The sequence below is a fragment of the Schistocerca nitens genome, chromosome 8 (assembly GCF_023898315.1).
Source record: "Schistocerca nitens isolate TAMUIC-IGC-003100 chromosome 8, iqSchNite1.1, whole genome shotgun sequence".
NCBI lineage: Eukaryota > Metazoa > Arthropoda > Insecta > Orthoptera > Acrididae > Schistocerca > Schistocerca nitens.
The window spans coordinates 437,311,439-437,327,086 of NC_064621.1; the positions used below are offsets into that span (position 1 = coordinate 437,311,439).

General features: G+C 43.3%; 1 protein-coding gene across 1 annotated transcript in view; it reads left to right on the forward strand.

The window, feature by feature from the left end:
• The first annotated feature begins 997 nt into the window (after positions 1-997).
• Positions 998-15,648, forward strand: part of LOC126198563 (endochitinase-like) — a 95,862-nt gene continuing 81,211 nt past the window's right edge. Inside the window, exon 1 of the mRNA XM_049934993.1 lies at positions 998-1,128. Coding sequence (XP_049790950.1) covers positions 1,057-1,128 — 72 coding nt within the window. The 5' untranslated portion in view covers positions 998-1,056. The remainder of the gene's footprint in view (positions 1,129-15,648) is intronic.

A 15,648-nucleotide genomic window follows, 5' to 3' on the forward strand; every position in this document is an offset into this window, starting at 1 on the left:
ATAACTGACTAATTCACAAAAAGAAGTTCGCGCACGTTCTTTTCCTTGAGCAACAGGGAACCAATTTTCGTAATGGGATGAATCGTGTATTACGGAGCTGGACATCATCAAACTATTCTTAACAAAAATAATTCATTCATGAGAGAGGCTGTACGCTGCAAGAAGAACTTTACGATTTCTAGTCACTAGCAGAAGTTAAGTGGGCCTTAAATTCAGTGCTGTTGCATCCCCACAACTGTTAACTAGAATGATCCCTGAAACCTGCAGTGTGTTTTATAATTGAATAATGAAATACATCATGGTAAAGCAAAATAAGCAAAACAAAAGGCCTTCATGTAAACTTTATTAATTCATGTACGTAGCATAAAAGATGACCTGTAAGTTTAAGAAACTCATTTCAAATTCTAAGAAGAAAGACTACTCATGGTGGTGGCAGACACCCTATTCTAAATACAATACCAGATAAATACGAAGTAAAGAATTTATTCTATGTGCCGCACGAAACCATTTCAGAACCGTTGAAAAAGTGCTTCATTTCTTGCTGTAATCCTCGCACGACGTGTCCCACAAATATCTGCAGTCTTTAAATTTCTCTAAAAACTTTGTCTTTAACGTGTAGTCCGCCTCACGCCCTGTCGCATATATTAGAACAGCATTTAAACCGACGCGTAGTGGCGGAAGACGAACTTTTGTAGCGACGTTGGCACGACAGTACTACACACGGCATAATTTGTTGCGGTGGTGTGGAGGCGGGGGGAGGGGGGACTGGGGACGGCAGGCTTGTCGGCTGTCGATAGTGCTAACCGCTCGACATTTCAACAAGTAGCGTTCGTCGGTCGGTCGGTCAGAATACCTACACAGGTCTATTTTGTCGGTCGGTCGGACGGGTGACGCGTGTGCGATTCTCCTGCTCCCTGGGTTGCCCCTGCGCAGTAGCAACGCCCTCGACGGTAAGGCAGGTGGCGGGTGTTCCTTGACCTCGGCGGACGGTGGCTAAACGGCCGGCTGGCGCGCTTGCGCACTGTGGGCGCGTTTGACGCGCCGTCCGAGGCCGAGATGCGGCGTGCCGTCCCCCCGCCAGTCCACAGTCGCCAGCTACCAACAGACAGCATGCGCGCGGCTACGCAGGTCAGTACTCCGCCGTCACACGCCACTCGCTACCGGCTACCTGGCCGTCTTTTCATCTTTGCTATCTTTCAAATTCACTGCCATCCGCTCCAACCACTAAACCCCAGTTCTTTGAAGAATCGATCACTATTGTGTGAAGCAGCTTCAAACTTCTGAGTACTTTAGAAATAAGTGAATGTGTTAAATACTTGGTAATTTCTAAGAATGATTGCCTATCGAAGTCACGGGGTCCAGACGATACATATCGAACGTGCGATCGTAAATCGATCATGCGAGTCCGGTGGCGTGTGTTTTGAGTTGTTTACAGTGGTCACTGCAGCAACGACAAAAGAAGTGCTTTACAAAAATACTTGTAATTGCAAAGAAGACACCTTACTTCACTCGTCGTCGGTGTTGTGGTCACGTAAAATTCCATTATGGTGGTCTGGATGGATAATTTGGTACAGTGGAACCATGTATTCTTCCTGATACTCGTTCGTTTTCCGCACTGTCCGCAATGAAACTGTAACGGTATTTCAGCATCTAAACTGTTCTTACGAAGTTTTACCCACTTCGCACCACCACAGTCCCTTCTTTCCTCGTCCGGTAGTACTCCATATTTGCGACAATTAGTCGAACAATTTTCTACGCTGGATAAACATGGGATTACATTTCTCCGTGTGAGAGAATCCGCCGAAGAAACGTCAAGAACACCATAAATCCCACTCACTAACGACATAAATCGTCTGGGTTTCCCTAGCAGCTCACAAACAATTCGTGGAGGTATGTAATTTAGAGTAACTAAGGGAACGACGGAAAACAGATAAAAATTACGATCACAAATAATTGATCACAACACCCGCCACTGGACTCAAATGATCGATTTACGATTGCACGTTCGGTATGTATCGTTTGGACCCCACGACTTCGATAGGCAATCATTCTTCGAAATTACCAAATACTTGATGTTAAGCCTGTAAGCGAGAAAAACTTAAGAAAAACGTTCTAATTATGTTTAAAGATTTCTGGAATCCACTAAGTCTCTCACTATCAAACACTGTATGAGTATAGTCTAGGCAATTTGCGCTCCATTTCAAGCAAGGCTACTTTTTCACATATTTCAATGTTTATAACGCATCTCCTATACCATGTGTCGCAGAATGATATAATTTAGCAGGTACGTTTGGTGGTTTATGTGGGTACTGTCTGTGAAATGTGTTGCAAAGAGTAAGTAGAAAGGCCGGTATTAACTATCATCTTTCTTTCACAAACCTGCTTTGTCAAACATTACGTTGGTGCATAAGTTAGTAGCATTTCTGTTTTCATGTGGTATTCCTGTTGCTATGGGTTTATTAATTGAGTGTCATTTTTAATTGTAGTTTACTGATGTTATCTGAGTTGACATATTGTCATTTAGAGATAGTAAGCGAACTGTGGACACTATAAAATGGGGAGTGAAGGAATGGAACATTTCAGACATATTCTTCTGTCTGGGTTCAATAGGAGGGCGATAGCTGCCGATGCAGCCAGGATCGTTTGCATCATGTATGGGGGTAATGCCAAGAAAATGATTTTCTCGTTTTAAGGAGGATAGTTTTGATATTAGTGACTACCCACATTCAGGAAGATCTTCGGGGTTTGATACAACGGTTAAACGCTTTAATCCACAATGATTCACATTATTTTAATAGAGAGCTGTGATGAACTATGATCGTTCCACCATCGTGCGACATTTTCGTTCGAAGGAGAAAGTTCAAAAATCGGGTGTGTGGACGCCGCATACTCTAAGCCAAAATAAAAATTAAAAAATCAGTACATGGCCATGTGTGCATCTCTGCTTGCTCGTCATCAATTGACTCTTGAACAATACCGACCATTCCTATCCTGTATCGTCAATGGTGACGAGAAATGGTGTTTTTATGCTAACATAAGAAAAAGAAAGAAATGACTGAGTGTAAACAAAGCAGCCCTGTACAAAGCTCCACAAAAGATAATGTGGTGGAACAGCGAGGGAGTGATGCAGGACTACTACGAATTGCTTCCGCAAGGTGTAGCCATCGCTACTGACATTTATTGTCAACAACTGAGACCTCTTGTAGCCGCTGTCCAAGAACAACGACCAGGAAGGCCACGTGAAGTAATGCTGCTCAATCGAATAACCTCAAGCAACTTCCTCTCCGGGTGAAAATGCGCTCCGGACACAGCTCGACGAGTTCTTCGCCTCAAAACCACGTGATTTCTACAGTCTTCTAATCGCAAAAGTTCTCCAACGTTGGCAGACTTGTAAATAGTGAAGGGTAATATATAATTGATGACTAAAGTCTCTTGTTATGTGTACCTGTTGTGTTTATTAAAATTATGCAAAAATGCTAGAAACTTATGCACAACCGAAAATATCTGATGTAGTGTTTATATGATCAGAGCTAACGCCTTGCCTTAGATTTGATCAAAGAAAGTGATTATCTTCTGTTTTTTGCAAGCGGCTGTCGTGTACCGGGTGGTTATAACTGAAGTACATCTGTTTACAGAGGATTAGTGTGAGCTGCAATTATCATATGGCAGCGAAGCTTGTTGTATTCCCTAATGCGTTAATGCGAAACAATTTACAGTGGAAAAAAATTAGTTTCAACTTTGGCCACCTGGTGCAAATCTGGCACTTCACAACACCTCGTTGACGTTTCCGGTGCTCATATTGAACGAACTGTTTAAGCGGCAGTTACTAATAAAATCAACAATATGGCTTTCTGACTTGTTCGAATCTTTCTTCCCATGTCCCACTCCTAATCCGTTACATATGGAATCATTTCTATACGTCTTTGTTGCATTCAGAGAGCCAGATTTGCACCTGGTGGCCAAAATTGGAACTATTGTTTTTTTGCTAGCGTAAATCGGTTCCGCATTAATGCATTAGAACTGCTGCCAAGTTTCGCTGCCATACGATAGTCACAGCCCTCACTGGACATATGCGAATAGCTACGCTTTAATTGTAACCACCCGGCGTAAACCTACTGTGAAACTGTTGTGTGTTGTGGTTCAAATGGCTCTGAGCACTATGGGACTTAACATCTTAGGTCATCAGTCCCCCAGAACTTAGAACTACGTAAACCTAACTAACCTAAGGACATCACACACATCCATGCCCGAGGCAGGATTCGAACCTGCGACCATAGCAGTCCCGCGGTTCCGGACTGCAGCGCCTAGAACCGCACGGCCACCGCGGCTGGCTGTGTGTTGTGTATATGGAGTGGAGAAGCACACTCGAAATGCGCAGGTGGTCGTATTATGGAGGTTACTATAAATAACGAAAGATCTTTTATAAACTGGGATGAAATAAAATGTTTTTCCTTTTTTAGGCAGGGAGAGGGAAAGTCTTTCTTTCCTCAAAGCGAATTAGAATAATCTGTACTGACAGATTTGTGGAAGAAGTCAAAAGCAGGGAAGATTGAAGGCAAATTCACTGTCACCACTGATTTTTGTTTGTTCATTGAAAAGGGAATTAAAGAATTGTTGTTGTTCGTGAATGGCAGAAAATTTGCACCATACGATTCACAGATGATGCAGCAGCGGTACTGAAAGTGAAGAGAAAGGCTGGAAAAAAGTAACTTCATACGTGCACATAAGGGATAGAAGCGAGGACAAGGCCAAACGATCTTTTATAAGAATAAATAGCAGCTAATGTCCAAGAATATAACAGTCATGCCTCATTCTGAATGTACTAAAAGGAGTCTGAAATCCGAAAAGAAATTCGCGAATGAATTAAATCAGCATAAAGCCTCAGTAAGTACTTAGCAAGCAGGCGGATATATACTAAATCAGTTCCTTTTAAATTTAAACATATCAAGTGACAATAATTACTCAAGCTAAGACATTTTCAGTGATACTATTAGTATTTGGCTACAGTGAACTGTGTAAATTACACTGCACTCAGATTTTAGATGTTAACATGAACAGGAGGAGGGATACTACTTTAATTACATTTAGTATTCGTGTTGGAAAAATCAGTCCCGTTCAGTGACTGGGAAGTATGAAACAAACAACATAAAAATAGTGGTTTCTCAACTGATATCATGCAGTTCTTCTGTTACTACATTCTGAAGGATCCATGACAAAATATTTGATGACAGTGTAATTAGCCCGTTCGGAACCACATCAAAGGTCTTTGTCAAAGAAATATGATGAACATTTAATCAAATTTCTTCGTCAAGATATTTGATAGATACCAGCTCAGAGAAGTAATAAAACATAATACATCATGCAGAAATTTTACTGCATTAACGACGAAAATGTATAGTAAGCGATAAGCTTCTTCCCTTTCATCACTTCGTGAGCGGTGCCAGAGAGAAAATGTTTAGTAAGGGTTTGAAAGTATGTGTAAATTTGGTCGGAAGTGTTGTCATTCTCAAATACTGGTTGAATATATAATGTGTGCATTTGCGCTCAATGAGTTGGTGCTGCCTCTAGGCGTAGACAGTTTCATACTGTGATAAGCATAAGATTATACTACCTCAGTTAATAGATTATGACAGCATATTAAATTTTTATATTCCCTTAGTAATTATATGAAATACTAAAAATGAAATTAATGTTGCCTCTCGAAGCCATTGGATAAGCAGCCTGCTACTGGCACTTTGTTCACTGCCAATGCTTTAATTGTTCATTATATGTATGTACAGAGGATTAAATTTCAAACAACTTAAAAAATGTGAAACGGTTTTCACCAGCATGAACGTGCGGAAGGGGCTTAGGAAACCAAATACCATGCGAAAATTTAAAAACACTATTCTCAACACAAACTTGTGTATTTTTAAATGGAGTATCCAATCAATAGCATGAAATATCACAAAAATAAGAGAGAGTGTTGCACAGATTGTAGTTTATACAGATATTGCCGCGCACGCAGCAGTAATATGATGTTGCATATCCTCTACTGTCGTTGTGTGTTCTTGATACATTCCATCTCTCACTGCGCCAGAGAGAAAGAAGTCTAATGGCGTCAAGTCGGGGGACCGTGCTGGTCATCGCACAGTACCTCCCCGCCCCATCCACCTATTTGGAAATGTCGCATCTAGAACGTCTGTGGCAACTTTTGCATTGTGTGCGGGATATCCATCATGTTGGAACCAAGTTGGTAGACGAGCTTCCAATCCTAGATCCTCCATGAGGAGCGCTAGTGTGTGTTGAAGAGATGATGCAAATTGCTGTCCATTCAATGTTCCCCGGTAAAAATAGGAACATACAATACAGTTAGCAATGATACCGCACCAAACACTGACACTCTACTGTCATTGATGAGCAACTTGGCGAATCCAGTGGAGATTTTGCACGGGCCAGTAGTGCATGTTCCGCAGATTCACATTACCGTGATTTGTAAATGAAGCCTCGTCCGTAAACAACGTATTGCTTAGTCATACTGGATTACCTTGCAACTGCTGAAGTGCAAAACGACAGAATGCAATGCGGCATTCAAAGTCATTCCTGTACAGTTCTTGGTGCAGTGAGATATGGAACGCATGAAACCGATGCCGATGCAAGATTCTGCACACACTACTGTATCTTATTCCTACACATCGTGCAATTTCTCGTACACACACCTGAGGATTGTGCGCTACAGCAGCCAGAACAGCGATTTCGTTTCCATTGCCAGTCGCTAGCGTTCTACGTCGACGTTTTGTGGGAGCCCAGCTTACCGTGAGTATCTTGCAGATGTTGCCAATGGTTCGACGTGACAGACACCGCCGATCTGGGTAGCGTTCGGCATACAGTGTCACAGCTGCGGTTGCATTTCTGTGACATTCGCCATAAATTAAAATAATATCCAGTTTTTCTTCTCGATCAAGGCCAGCATATCGACTAGATGACGGCAAATGTAACAAGCCACAAGAAAACAGATTTTAATGTGGCAACGTATGTGAATTACGTTACAGTATGAGAGCAGTTCAGCAGACCAGATTAGCAGAAGCTTGTGCACTGAAGGTAGAGCGAGCCGTGGTGATATCGGTATGTTTACGGCCGGATACAGGAGCCAGTGCAGGCAACCCCTGCTCTGAGCACAGTACTGCATGCGATGCATTACGTCAGAAACTGCGACGCCGTTGCTATCCTTTACAAGCCACATGTTTCAGAACTTATAAAGTTTAGAAACGTGAAACCGAGTGTGTTATCACTAATTGTACCTCTAGTTCTCATTTCGCAACAATAAACATTATGCGCAGGACATCCATCATTCTGATACCGCATTATTTGACACATTATAAGAGGTGGTTCAGGTAAGGTACAACTCAAGAAGGGGCTAAAGTATCCCCCTTTAGGAGTGCCATCAATGAATTATTGACCAATGATGTGTTATCATACAATACCACACCAAACATTAACACTCTACTGCCGGCATCTGTGGCTGAGCGGTTCTAGGCGCTTCAGTCCGGAACTGAGCTGCTGCTACGGTCGCAGGTTGTGGGCATGGATGTGTGTGATGTCCTTAGGTTGGTTAGGTTTAAGTAGTTCTAAGTCTAGGGGACTGATGACCTCAGATGTTAAGTCCCATAGTGCTTGGAGCCATTTGAACAAAATTAACACTCCACTGACGTAGTACGTCAATCACATTACGATTACCAGCAGCGTGAGGTGCACGCTTGAGTCTCAGGACGTGCGCTAGCTGTGCGCTTCATTTATTTCAAGCGTCAACTTAGCTTCGCAATTTCTCGGGATGTACACTGCTGGCCACCGTAAATGCAACACCAAGAAAGACAAGAGGTAGCACAACAAAATTTATTTTGTAGATAACATGTTGACCAAGTATTAAATGATTACGTTTACAGACGTCTGTGACATGTGGTTCCTGCCAGAATCAGTAGCCAGAGTAGCCGCCATTGTTGGAGATCACCGCTGCCACACGTCTCGGCATTGAGTCAAAGAGACGTTGGATGTGTTCCTGGGGTACAGCAGCCCAAGCAGCTTCCACACGTTGCCAAAGATCATCTGGTGTGGCAGCTGGGGATGTAATCTGGGTCACTCGTTGAGCAACCATGGACCACATGTTTTCTATCGGCGAAAGATCCGGAGAGCGAGCCGGCCAGCGAAGCAATTCAATCTGGTTATTGACGAAGAACCTTTGGACAATGCGTGCCACGTGTGGTCGCGCATTATCCTGTTGAAATACGGCTGTGGCCGAGCCCTGAAGGTAAGGAAGGACAACTGGCTCCAGCACCTCGGATATGTAGCGCCGGCTATTTAAAGTACCGGCAATGCGTACTAAGGCGTGCGAGAGTAATATCCAATACCGCCCCATACCATAATACCCGGTGCAAGACCAGTGTGGCGGTGCATAATGCAGCTGTCCAGCATCCTCTCTCCACGGTGTCTCCACACTCGAATCCGACCATCGTGGTGCTGCAGACAGAAGCGTGCCTCGTCAGTAAAGACAACGTCATTCCATTCTGCCGTCCACATCCGTCTGTCATCACACCATTGGCGACGGAGACGTCTGTGGTTCTGCGTCAATGGTAGACGAAGCAATGGACGTCTTGCGGACAGACCACTCTGCTGTAAACGGCGTCGAATGGTACGCGCAGACACTGGATGATGCGTTACAGACGCAATGTGCTGTGCTATGGTTCGGGATGTCACTGAGCGATCCGTCACTGCCATGCGCACAATTTGCCTATCAGCACGTGCAGTGGTGCACCGAGGTGAATGCGATCGACCACGTCGGTCCGTCGTACCCTCCTGCATCCAACGGTCACATATCCGCATTACAGTTGTTTGGTTTCGTCCAACACGACTAGCGATTTCTCTGTATGATAATCCACAATCTCGGTAAGCCACTGTCCTTCCTCTGTCGAACTCGGATACTTGATCAAATGATGTTCGCTCTTGTCTACGAGGCATAACTGATCGTCTTGTGAAACAACCACAAGGTAAACACACGTGCCGAACGTACACTCGTCGAAATCGCCAAGCCTTAAATGGCGCTATGAGGTGGCGCCACAGGCGCGCGTGATGTGCGTCTGCGCTGAAATTCTAATCAGTTGCATATCTCATCGCTGCAAACCCATGGTGTAAATTTCACTTGATTCGGATGCTTCCTTCAGGGTGTTGCATTTACGGTGGCCAGCAGTGTAATTGATGTATTGTGATGCAACCAACGCCATTATGTTTGTGATTTTTCATGCTATTGATTGCATACGAAATAATACGGGGTGTCTATTTAAAAATACACATGTTTGTGTTGACAATCGTATTTATTTTCGTTTTAAAATTTCTCATAGTATTTGGTTTTGTAAGACCCTGCAGTTTTTTAATATCTGTTGTTGTTCAGAGATATTTGAGGTGGCAGAGTTAGGTGAGACACCCTCTCGAAGTTTCACACACACACACACACACACACACACACACACACACTCAAGAAAGTTTCACATTAATTAATTTGTTTGAAATTTAATTAAGTATATAATATATATTTGAACAATTAAAGCACTGGCAATGAATGAAGTTTTACAGAATTGCGGGTGCCCACCCATATCATGCTGAAGCAAATCTGAATTCCGCTCAGCAACACAGAATAATTTTGTGTCAGTGCACACGCCTTCCCAGTGTGACACCGACTAAAGGCAGTTAGCACTGATCACATTCCACTATCAGTGAACCACCAAATGCCGCCGCCAGTGCGGTTACAACAGCCAAACCGACTCGCTGCAACGAGGAACTTCCTTCACGTCGAACGCCTTATCTCCATGTAAGTCCGCGCGCGACGGCTTACTAACACTACAGAGCTCTGCTTTCACTGCTGTGTACAACTAGTTTTAAATTAAACTCTGGCCCCACACCACCCCACCCCTGGCATAAACTCAGCTTCGATGAAGCACTGCAATCCACATTCACTGCCCCGTCCAAAAAAGTATCGAGCGGTCCGCGCTTTCCCCCTTTAAGCTTCGGCGCTGCACGCTCGTCATCTTGCGGTGAGCGATACCTCGCGGGCAGATAGGAAGATTCTGGGCAATCGACTAGGGACCGTTTCATTTACAACGGTCTTCTGTTTCTTCTAAGCCTAGAAAGCTTCCATTTTCTCGCCGTGAGCAAGTTTTCTGTCCTCTGTCCACTTCGGTCTGCTGGTTCCTGTGCTTCCACTCCTTGTGGAGTGACCTGCCGGAATTTGGGACTGTTCTATATGGTTTGTAGCGAAATTTCAAGATGATCCAGGTCTGATTTCACTGTGGTGGCACTTTTTTTTCTTGGACGCTCTCCCTCTACCTGCCGTGGCAAAGCTCCTATTCGTGGGTCTGCTGAAGTGCATTTGGGTCTGTATGTCTATAGAAGGCCAGTCGCTTCTTCCTAAGAGGTGTTTATGTCTTCCTTGAGATGGTACAGCTCGCCGTTGTCTGATCCTGAAGGCGCCATTTTCTATTCTTATTGGTGCTAGAGTTCTCCTTGGGATTTTTCGTCCTCTGAACTCTGTTTCCTGAGTGGACACTTTCTGTTCATCAACAGACGTTCAGGAAGGTATACAGTACGGAGGTTCTTACTGCTAAGTTGTGTTGTTTAAGGTTGTTGGAAAGGTGTTTGGAGATGTAAATGCTCTTTCAGGAGTGGTATACCATTTCCAACTTAGCACTTCTGGTATCTATTGCCAGTTTCTGTCACATCTGCTGAAATCCACTCTCCTAAATATTTGACTGCAGGGACTTTACGAACGGTGGTGCCTTCTAGTCGAAATGCAGTAGGACTCCCTTTATGTTACTAAGGAACTCAGTTTTTTGGATACTGACCTACGAACCGGTCTTAGCTGCTGTGCTGTATAAGCTCTGTAGCTGATGAGGAACCTCCTCTATATTGTTAGCTAACAAGACAAGGTCATCTACAAATTCTGGGCAGGGTACATTGAGGTTATCTTTCTTGCATCCAGTCTTCATTCCAGTTCCTGATGGAAGTGTGCAAATCCATTCCCTTGTAATCGTCTCCAGCGAGCAATTGGATAGCACCCACGAGAGGCCATCTTGTGTAGCTCCCATTTTAATGGTGAAACACTCTCGAGAGATCATCTCTACCTCTGACTACGGAGGAGGAATTCCTCAGAGTGGCCCGCATTAGACTGGTGGTCTTCTCATCTAAGTCCACTTCTTGCAGGGAGGCGAATCATATGCCACTAGGATGGCTACCCAGGGTGGTCATCCGTGACTCCGGTATATAAGGATGGTCTTGAGGTTTTTATTTGCTCTGTGCAAGATCTACTAGCTCGCAAATCAGTCTGATGTTCACCTACTTTGGAGTCACCTTGGTTGGTGAATAAATAGTCTGCCGTGTGGTAACTGACGCCTATCTTCGACCGTCAGCCAATTGAAGTTTTTCAGCATTTCCTCGACTCTCTCCCGTCGGTCAGACAAAACTGTGGCCATTCGAGTAAACATGTAGTGTAGCTGTCAGTCCTATTTGAGACTGTCCCCACATACCTGAGCAATAGGATAGATCTCACGAGATTTTTGTAGGCATTCTTCTTTGTAGCTTCACTGCGTTTTCCCAGAATCCTACCAATGAACTTTAGTCTACCACATGCTTTACTTACGGCTATGTATGCATGCAGCTTTACTGTATGATTAAATGATGATGGCGTCCTCTTGGGTAAAATATTCCGGAGGTAAAATAGTCCCCCATTCGGATCTCCGGGCGGGGACTACTCAAGAGGACGTCGTTATCAGAAGAAAGAAAACTGGCGTTCTACGGATCGGAGCGTGGAATGTCAGATCCCTTAATCGGGCAGGTAGGTTAGAAGATTTAAAAAGGGAAATGGATAGGTTAAAGTTAGATATAGTGGGAATTAGTGAAGTTCGGTGGCAGGAGGAACAAGACTTTTGGTCAGGTGAATACAGGGCTATAAATACAAAATCAAATAGGGGTAATGCAGGAGTAGGTTTAATAATGATTAAAAATATAGGAGTGCGGGTTAGCTACTACAAACAGCATAGTGGACGCATTATTGTGGCCAAGATAGACACAAAGCCCATGCCTACTACAGTAGTACAAGTTTATATGCCAACTAGCTCTGCAGATGATGAAGAAATTGATGAAATGTATGACGAGATAAAAGAAATTATTCAGGTAGTGAAGGGAGACGAAAATTTAATAGTCATGGGTGACTGGAATTCGTCAGTAGGAAAAGGGAGAGAAGGAAACATAGTAGGTGAATATGGATTGGGGGGAAGAAATGAAAGAGGAAGCCGCCTTGTAGAATTTTGCACAGAGCATAACTTAATCATAGCTAACACTTGGTTCAAGAATCATAAAAGAAGGTTGTATACCTGGAAGAATCCTGGAGATACTAAAAGGTATCAGATAGATTATATAATGGTAAGACAGAGATTTAGGAACCAGGTTTTAAATTGTCAGACATTTGCAGGGGCAGATGTGGATTCTGACCACAATATATTGGTTATGAACTGCAGATTGAAACTGAAGAAACTGCAAAAAGGTGGGAATTTAAGGAAATGGGACCTGGATAAACTGAAAGAACCAGAGGTTGTAGAGAGTTTCAGGGAGATCATAAGGGAACAATTGACAGGAATGGGGGAAAGAAATACAGTAGAAGAAGAATGGGTAGCTCTGAGGGATGAAGTAGTGAAGGCAGCAGAGGATCAAGTAGGTAAAAAGACGAGGGCTAATAGAAATCCTTGGGTAACAGAAGAAATATTGAATTTAATTGATGAAAGGAGAAAATATAAAAATGCAGTAAATGAAGCAGGCAAAAAGGAATACAAACGTCTCAAAAATGACCAACCAGAGGTTGTAGAGAGTTTCAGGGAGATCATAAGGGAACAATTGACAGGAATGGGGGAAAGAAATACAGTAGAAGAAGAATGGGTAGCTCTGAGGGATGAAGTAGTGAAGGCAGCAGAGGATCAAGTAGGTAAAAAGACGAGGGCTAATAGAAATCCTTGGGTAACAGAAGAAATATTGAATTTAATTGATGAAAGGAGAAAATATAAAAATGCAGTAAATGAAGCAGGCAAAAAGGAATACAAACGTCTCAAAAATGAGATCGACAGGAAGTGCCAAATGGCTAAGCAGGGATGGCTAGAGGACAAATGTAAGGATGTAGAGGCTTGTCTCACTAGGGGTAAGATAGATACTGCCTACAGGAAAATTAAAGAGACTTTTGGAGAGAAGAGAACATCTTGTATGAATATCAAGAGCTCAGATGGCAACCCAGTTCTAAGCAAAGAAGGGAAGGCAGAAAGGTGGAAGGAGTATGTAGAGGGTTTATACAAGGGCGATGTACTTGAGGACAATATTATGGAAATGGAAGAGGATGTAGATGAAGATGAAATGGGAGATATGATATTGCGTGAAGAGTTTGACAGAGCACTGAAAGACCTGAGTCGAAACAAGGCCCCAGGAGTAGACAACATTCCATTAGAACTACTGATGGCCTTGGGAGAGCCAGTCATGACAAAACTCTACTGTCTGGTGAGCAAGATGTATGAGACAGGCGAAATACCCACAGACTTCAAGAAGAATATAATAATTCCAATCCCAAAGAAAGCAGGTGTTGACAGATGTGAAAATTACCGAACTATCAGTTTAATAAGTCACAGCTGCAAAATACTAACGCGAATTCTTTACAGACGAATGGAAAAACTAGTAGAAGCGGACCTCGGGGAAGATCAGTTTGGATTCCGTAGAAATGTTGGAACACGTGAGGCAATACTAACCTTACGACTTATCTTAGAAGAAAGATTAACCAAAGGCAAACCTACGTTTCTAGCATTTGTAGACTTAGAGAAAGCTTTTGACAACGTTAACTGGAATACTCTCTTTCAAATTCTGAAGGTGGCAGGGGTAAAATACAGGGAGCGAAAGGCTATTTACAATTTGTGCAGAAACCAGATGGCAGTTATAAGAGTCGAGGGGCATGAAAGGGAAGCAGTGGTTGGGAAAGGAGTGAGACAGGGTTGTAGCCTCTCCCCGATGTTATTCAATCTGTATATTGAGCAAGCAGTAAAGGAAACAAAAGAAAAATTCGGAGTAGGTATTAAAATTCATGGAGAAGAAGTAAAGACTTTGAGGTTCGCCGATGACTTAGTAATTCTGTCAGACAGCAAAGGACTTGGAAGAGCAGTTGAACGGAATGGACAGTGTCTTGAAAGGAGCACATAAGATGAACATCAACAAAAGCAAAACTAGGATAATGGAATGTAGTCAAATTAAATCGGGTGATGCTGAGGGGATTAGATTAGGAAATGAGACACTTAAAGTAGTAAAGGAGTTTTGCTATTTAGGGAGTAAAATAACTGATGATGGTCAAAGTAGAGAGGATATAAAATGTAGACTGGCAATGGCAAGGAAATCGTTTCTGAAGAAGAGAAATTTGTTAACATCGAGTATAGATTTAAGTGTCAGGAAGTCGTTTCTGAAAGTATTTGTATGGAGTGTAGCCATGTATGGAAGTGAAACATGGACGATAAATAGTTTAGACAAGAAGAGAATAGAAGCTTTCCAAATGTGGTGCTACAGAAGAATGCTGAACATAAGGTGGGTAGATCACGTAACTAATGAGGAGGTATTGAATAGGATTGGGGAGAAGAGAAGTTTGTGGCACAACTTGACTAGAAGAAGGGATCGGTTGGTAGGACGTGTTTTGAGGCATCAAGGGATCACAAATTTAGCATTGGAGGGCAGCGTGAAGGGTAAAAATCGTAGAGGGAGACCAAGAGATGAATACACTAAGCAGATTCAGAAGGATGTAGGTTGCAGTAGGTACTGGGAGATGAAGAAGCTTGCACAGGATAGAGTAGCATGGAGAGCTGCATCAAACCAGTCTCAGGACAGAAGACCACGACAACAACAACATGTATGAGTTGAGTGATTCCAGTGTTCCTGGGTGCATGACGCGTTCCCATATCTCGTCAAATGAGGGTACGTCCAGAATTGTCGAACATGGTCGTGTTGGAGGTCCAGGTGTTGTTGTATGGGAAGGCATAATGTTGCATGGGCGTACTTGCCTCCAAATCGTTGTAAGACGATACACTCGCCGGTCAACATTATGCTGACATTGTACTCATTTACGATGTTCGACTGTTCATGGGAGAATTCGAATCTCACATCGTTTTTATGGATTAAAATGTGCGACCGCAGGCGGAGGAGCTGTTGGAACGAGGGAATATTCGGCGAATGAACTGGCTTGGCCGTTTCACGACTTAAATCCCATCGAGCACGGATGACATGCGTTGGGGAGATGTACTGCACCACTTTCACATGCACCAACGACCATCCAACAGTTTCCAACAGCGCTGGTAGAGGAATGCAACGCCTTACCACAAGAGCTCCTTACCAACCTGTTGGCAAGGATGGGAGCACGTCACAGAGCAGGCATTACCGTCTGTGGTGCTCACACTCCGTGTTAAGAACCATGTTCGGCCTTTTGTAATGTACGCTGGACCATAACTAATTGCAGTCACTTCTGTGTAATTGTTGTCTCTGAATAAAAGTATCATTTCTGTTCGTCTCATTGCGTATTTCATTCAATTACCTGCTATACTATACTGTGGCAATTCT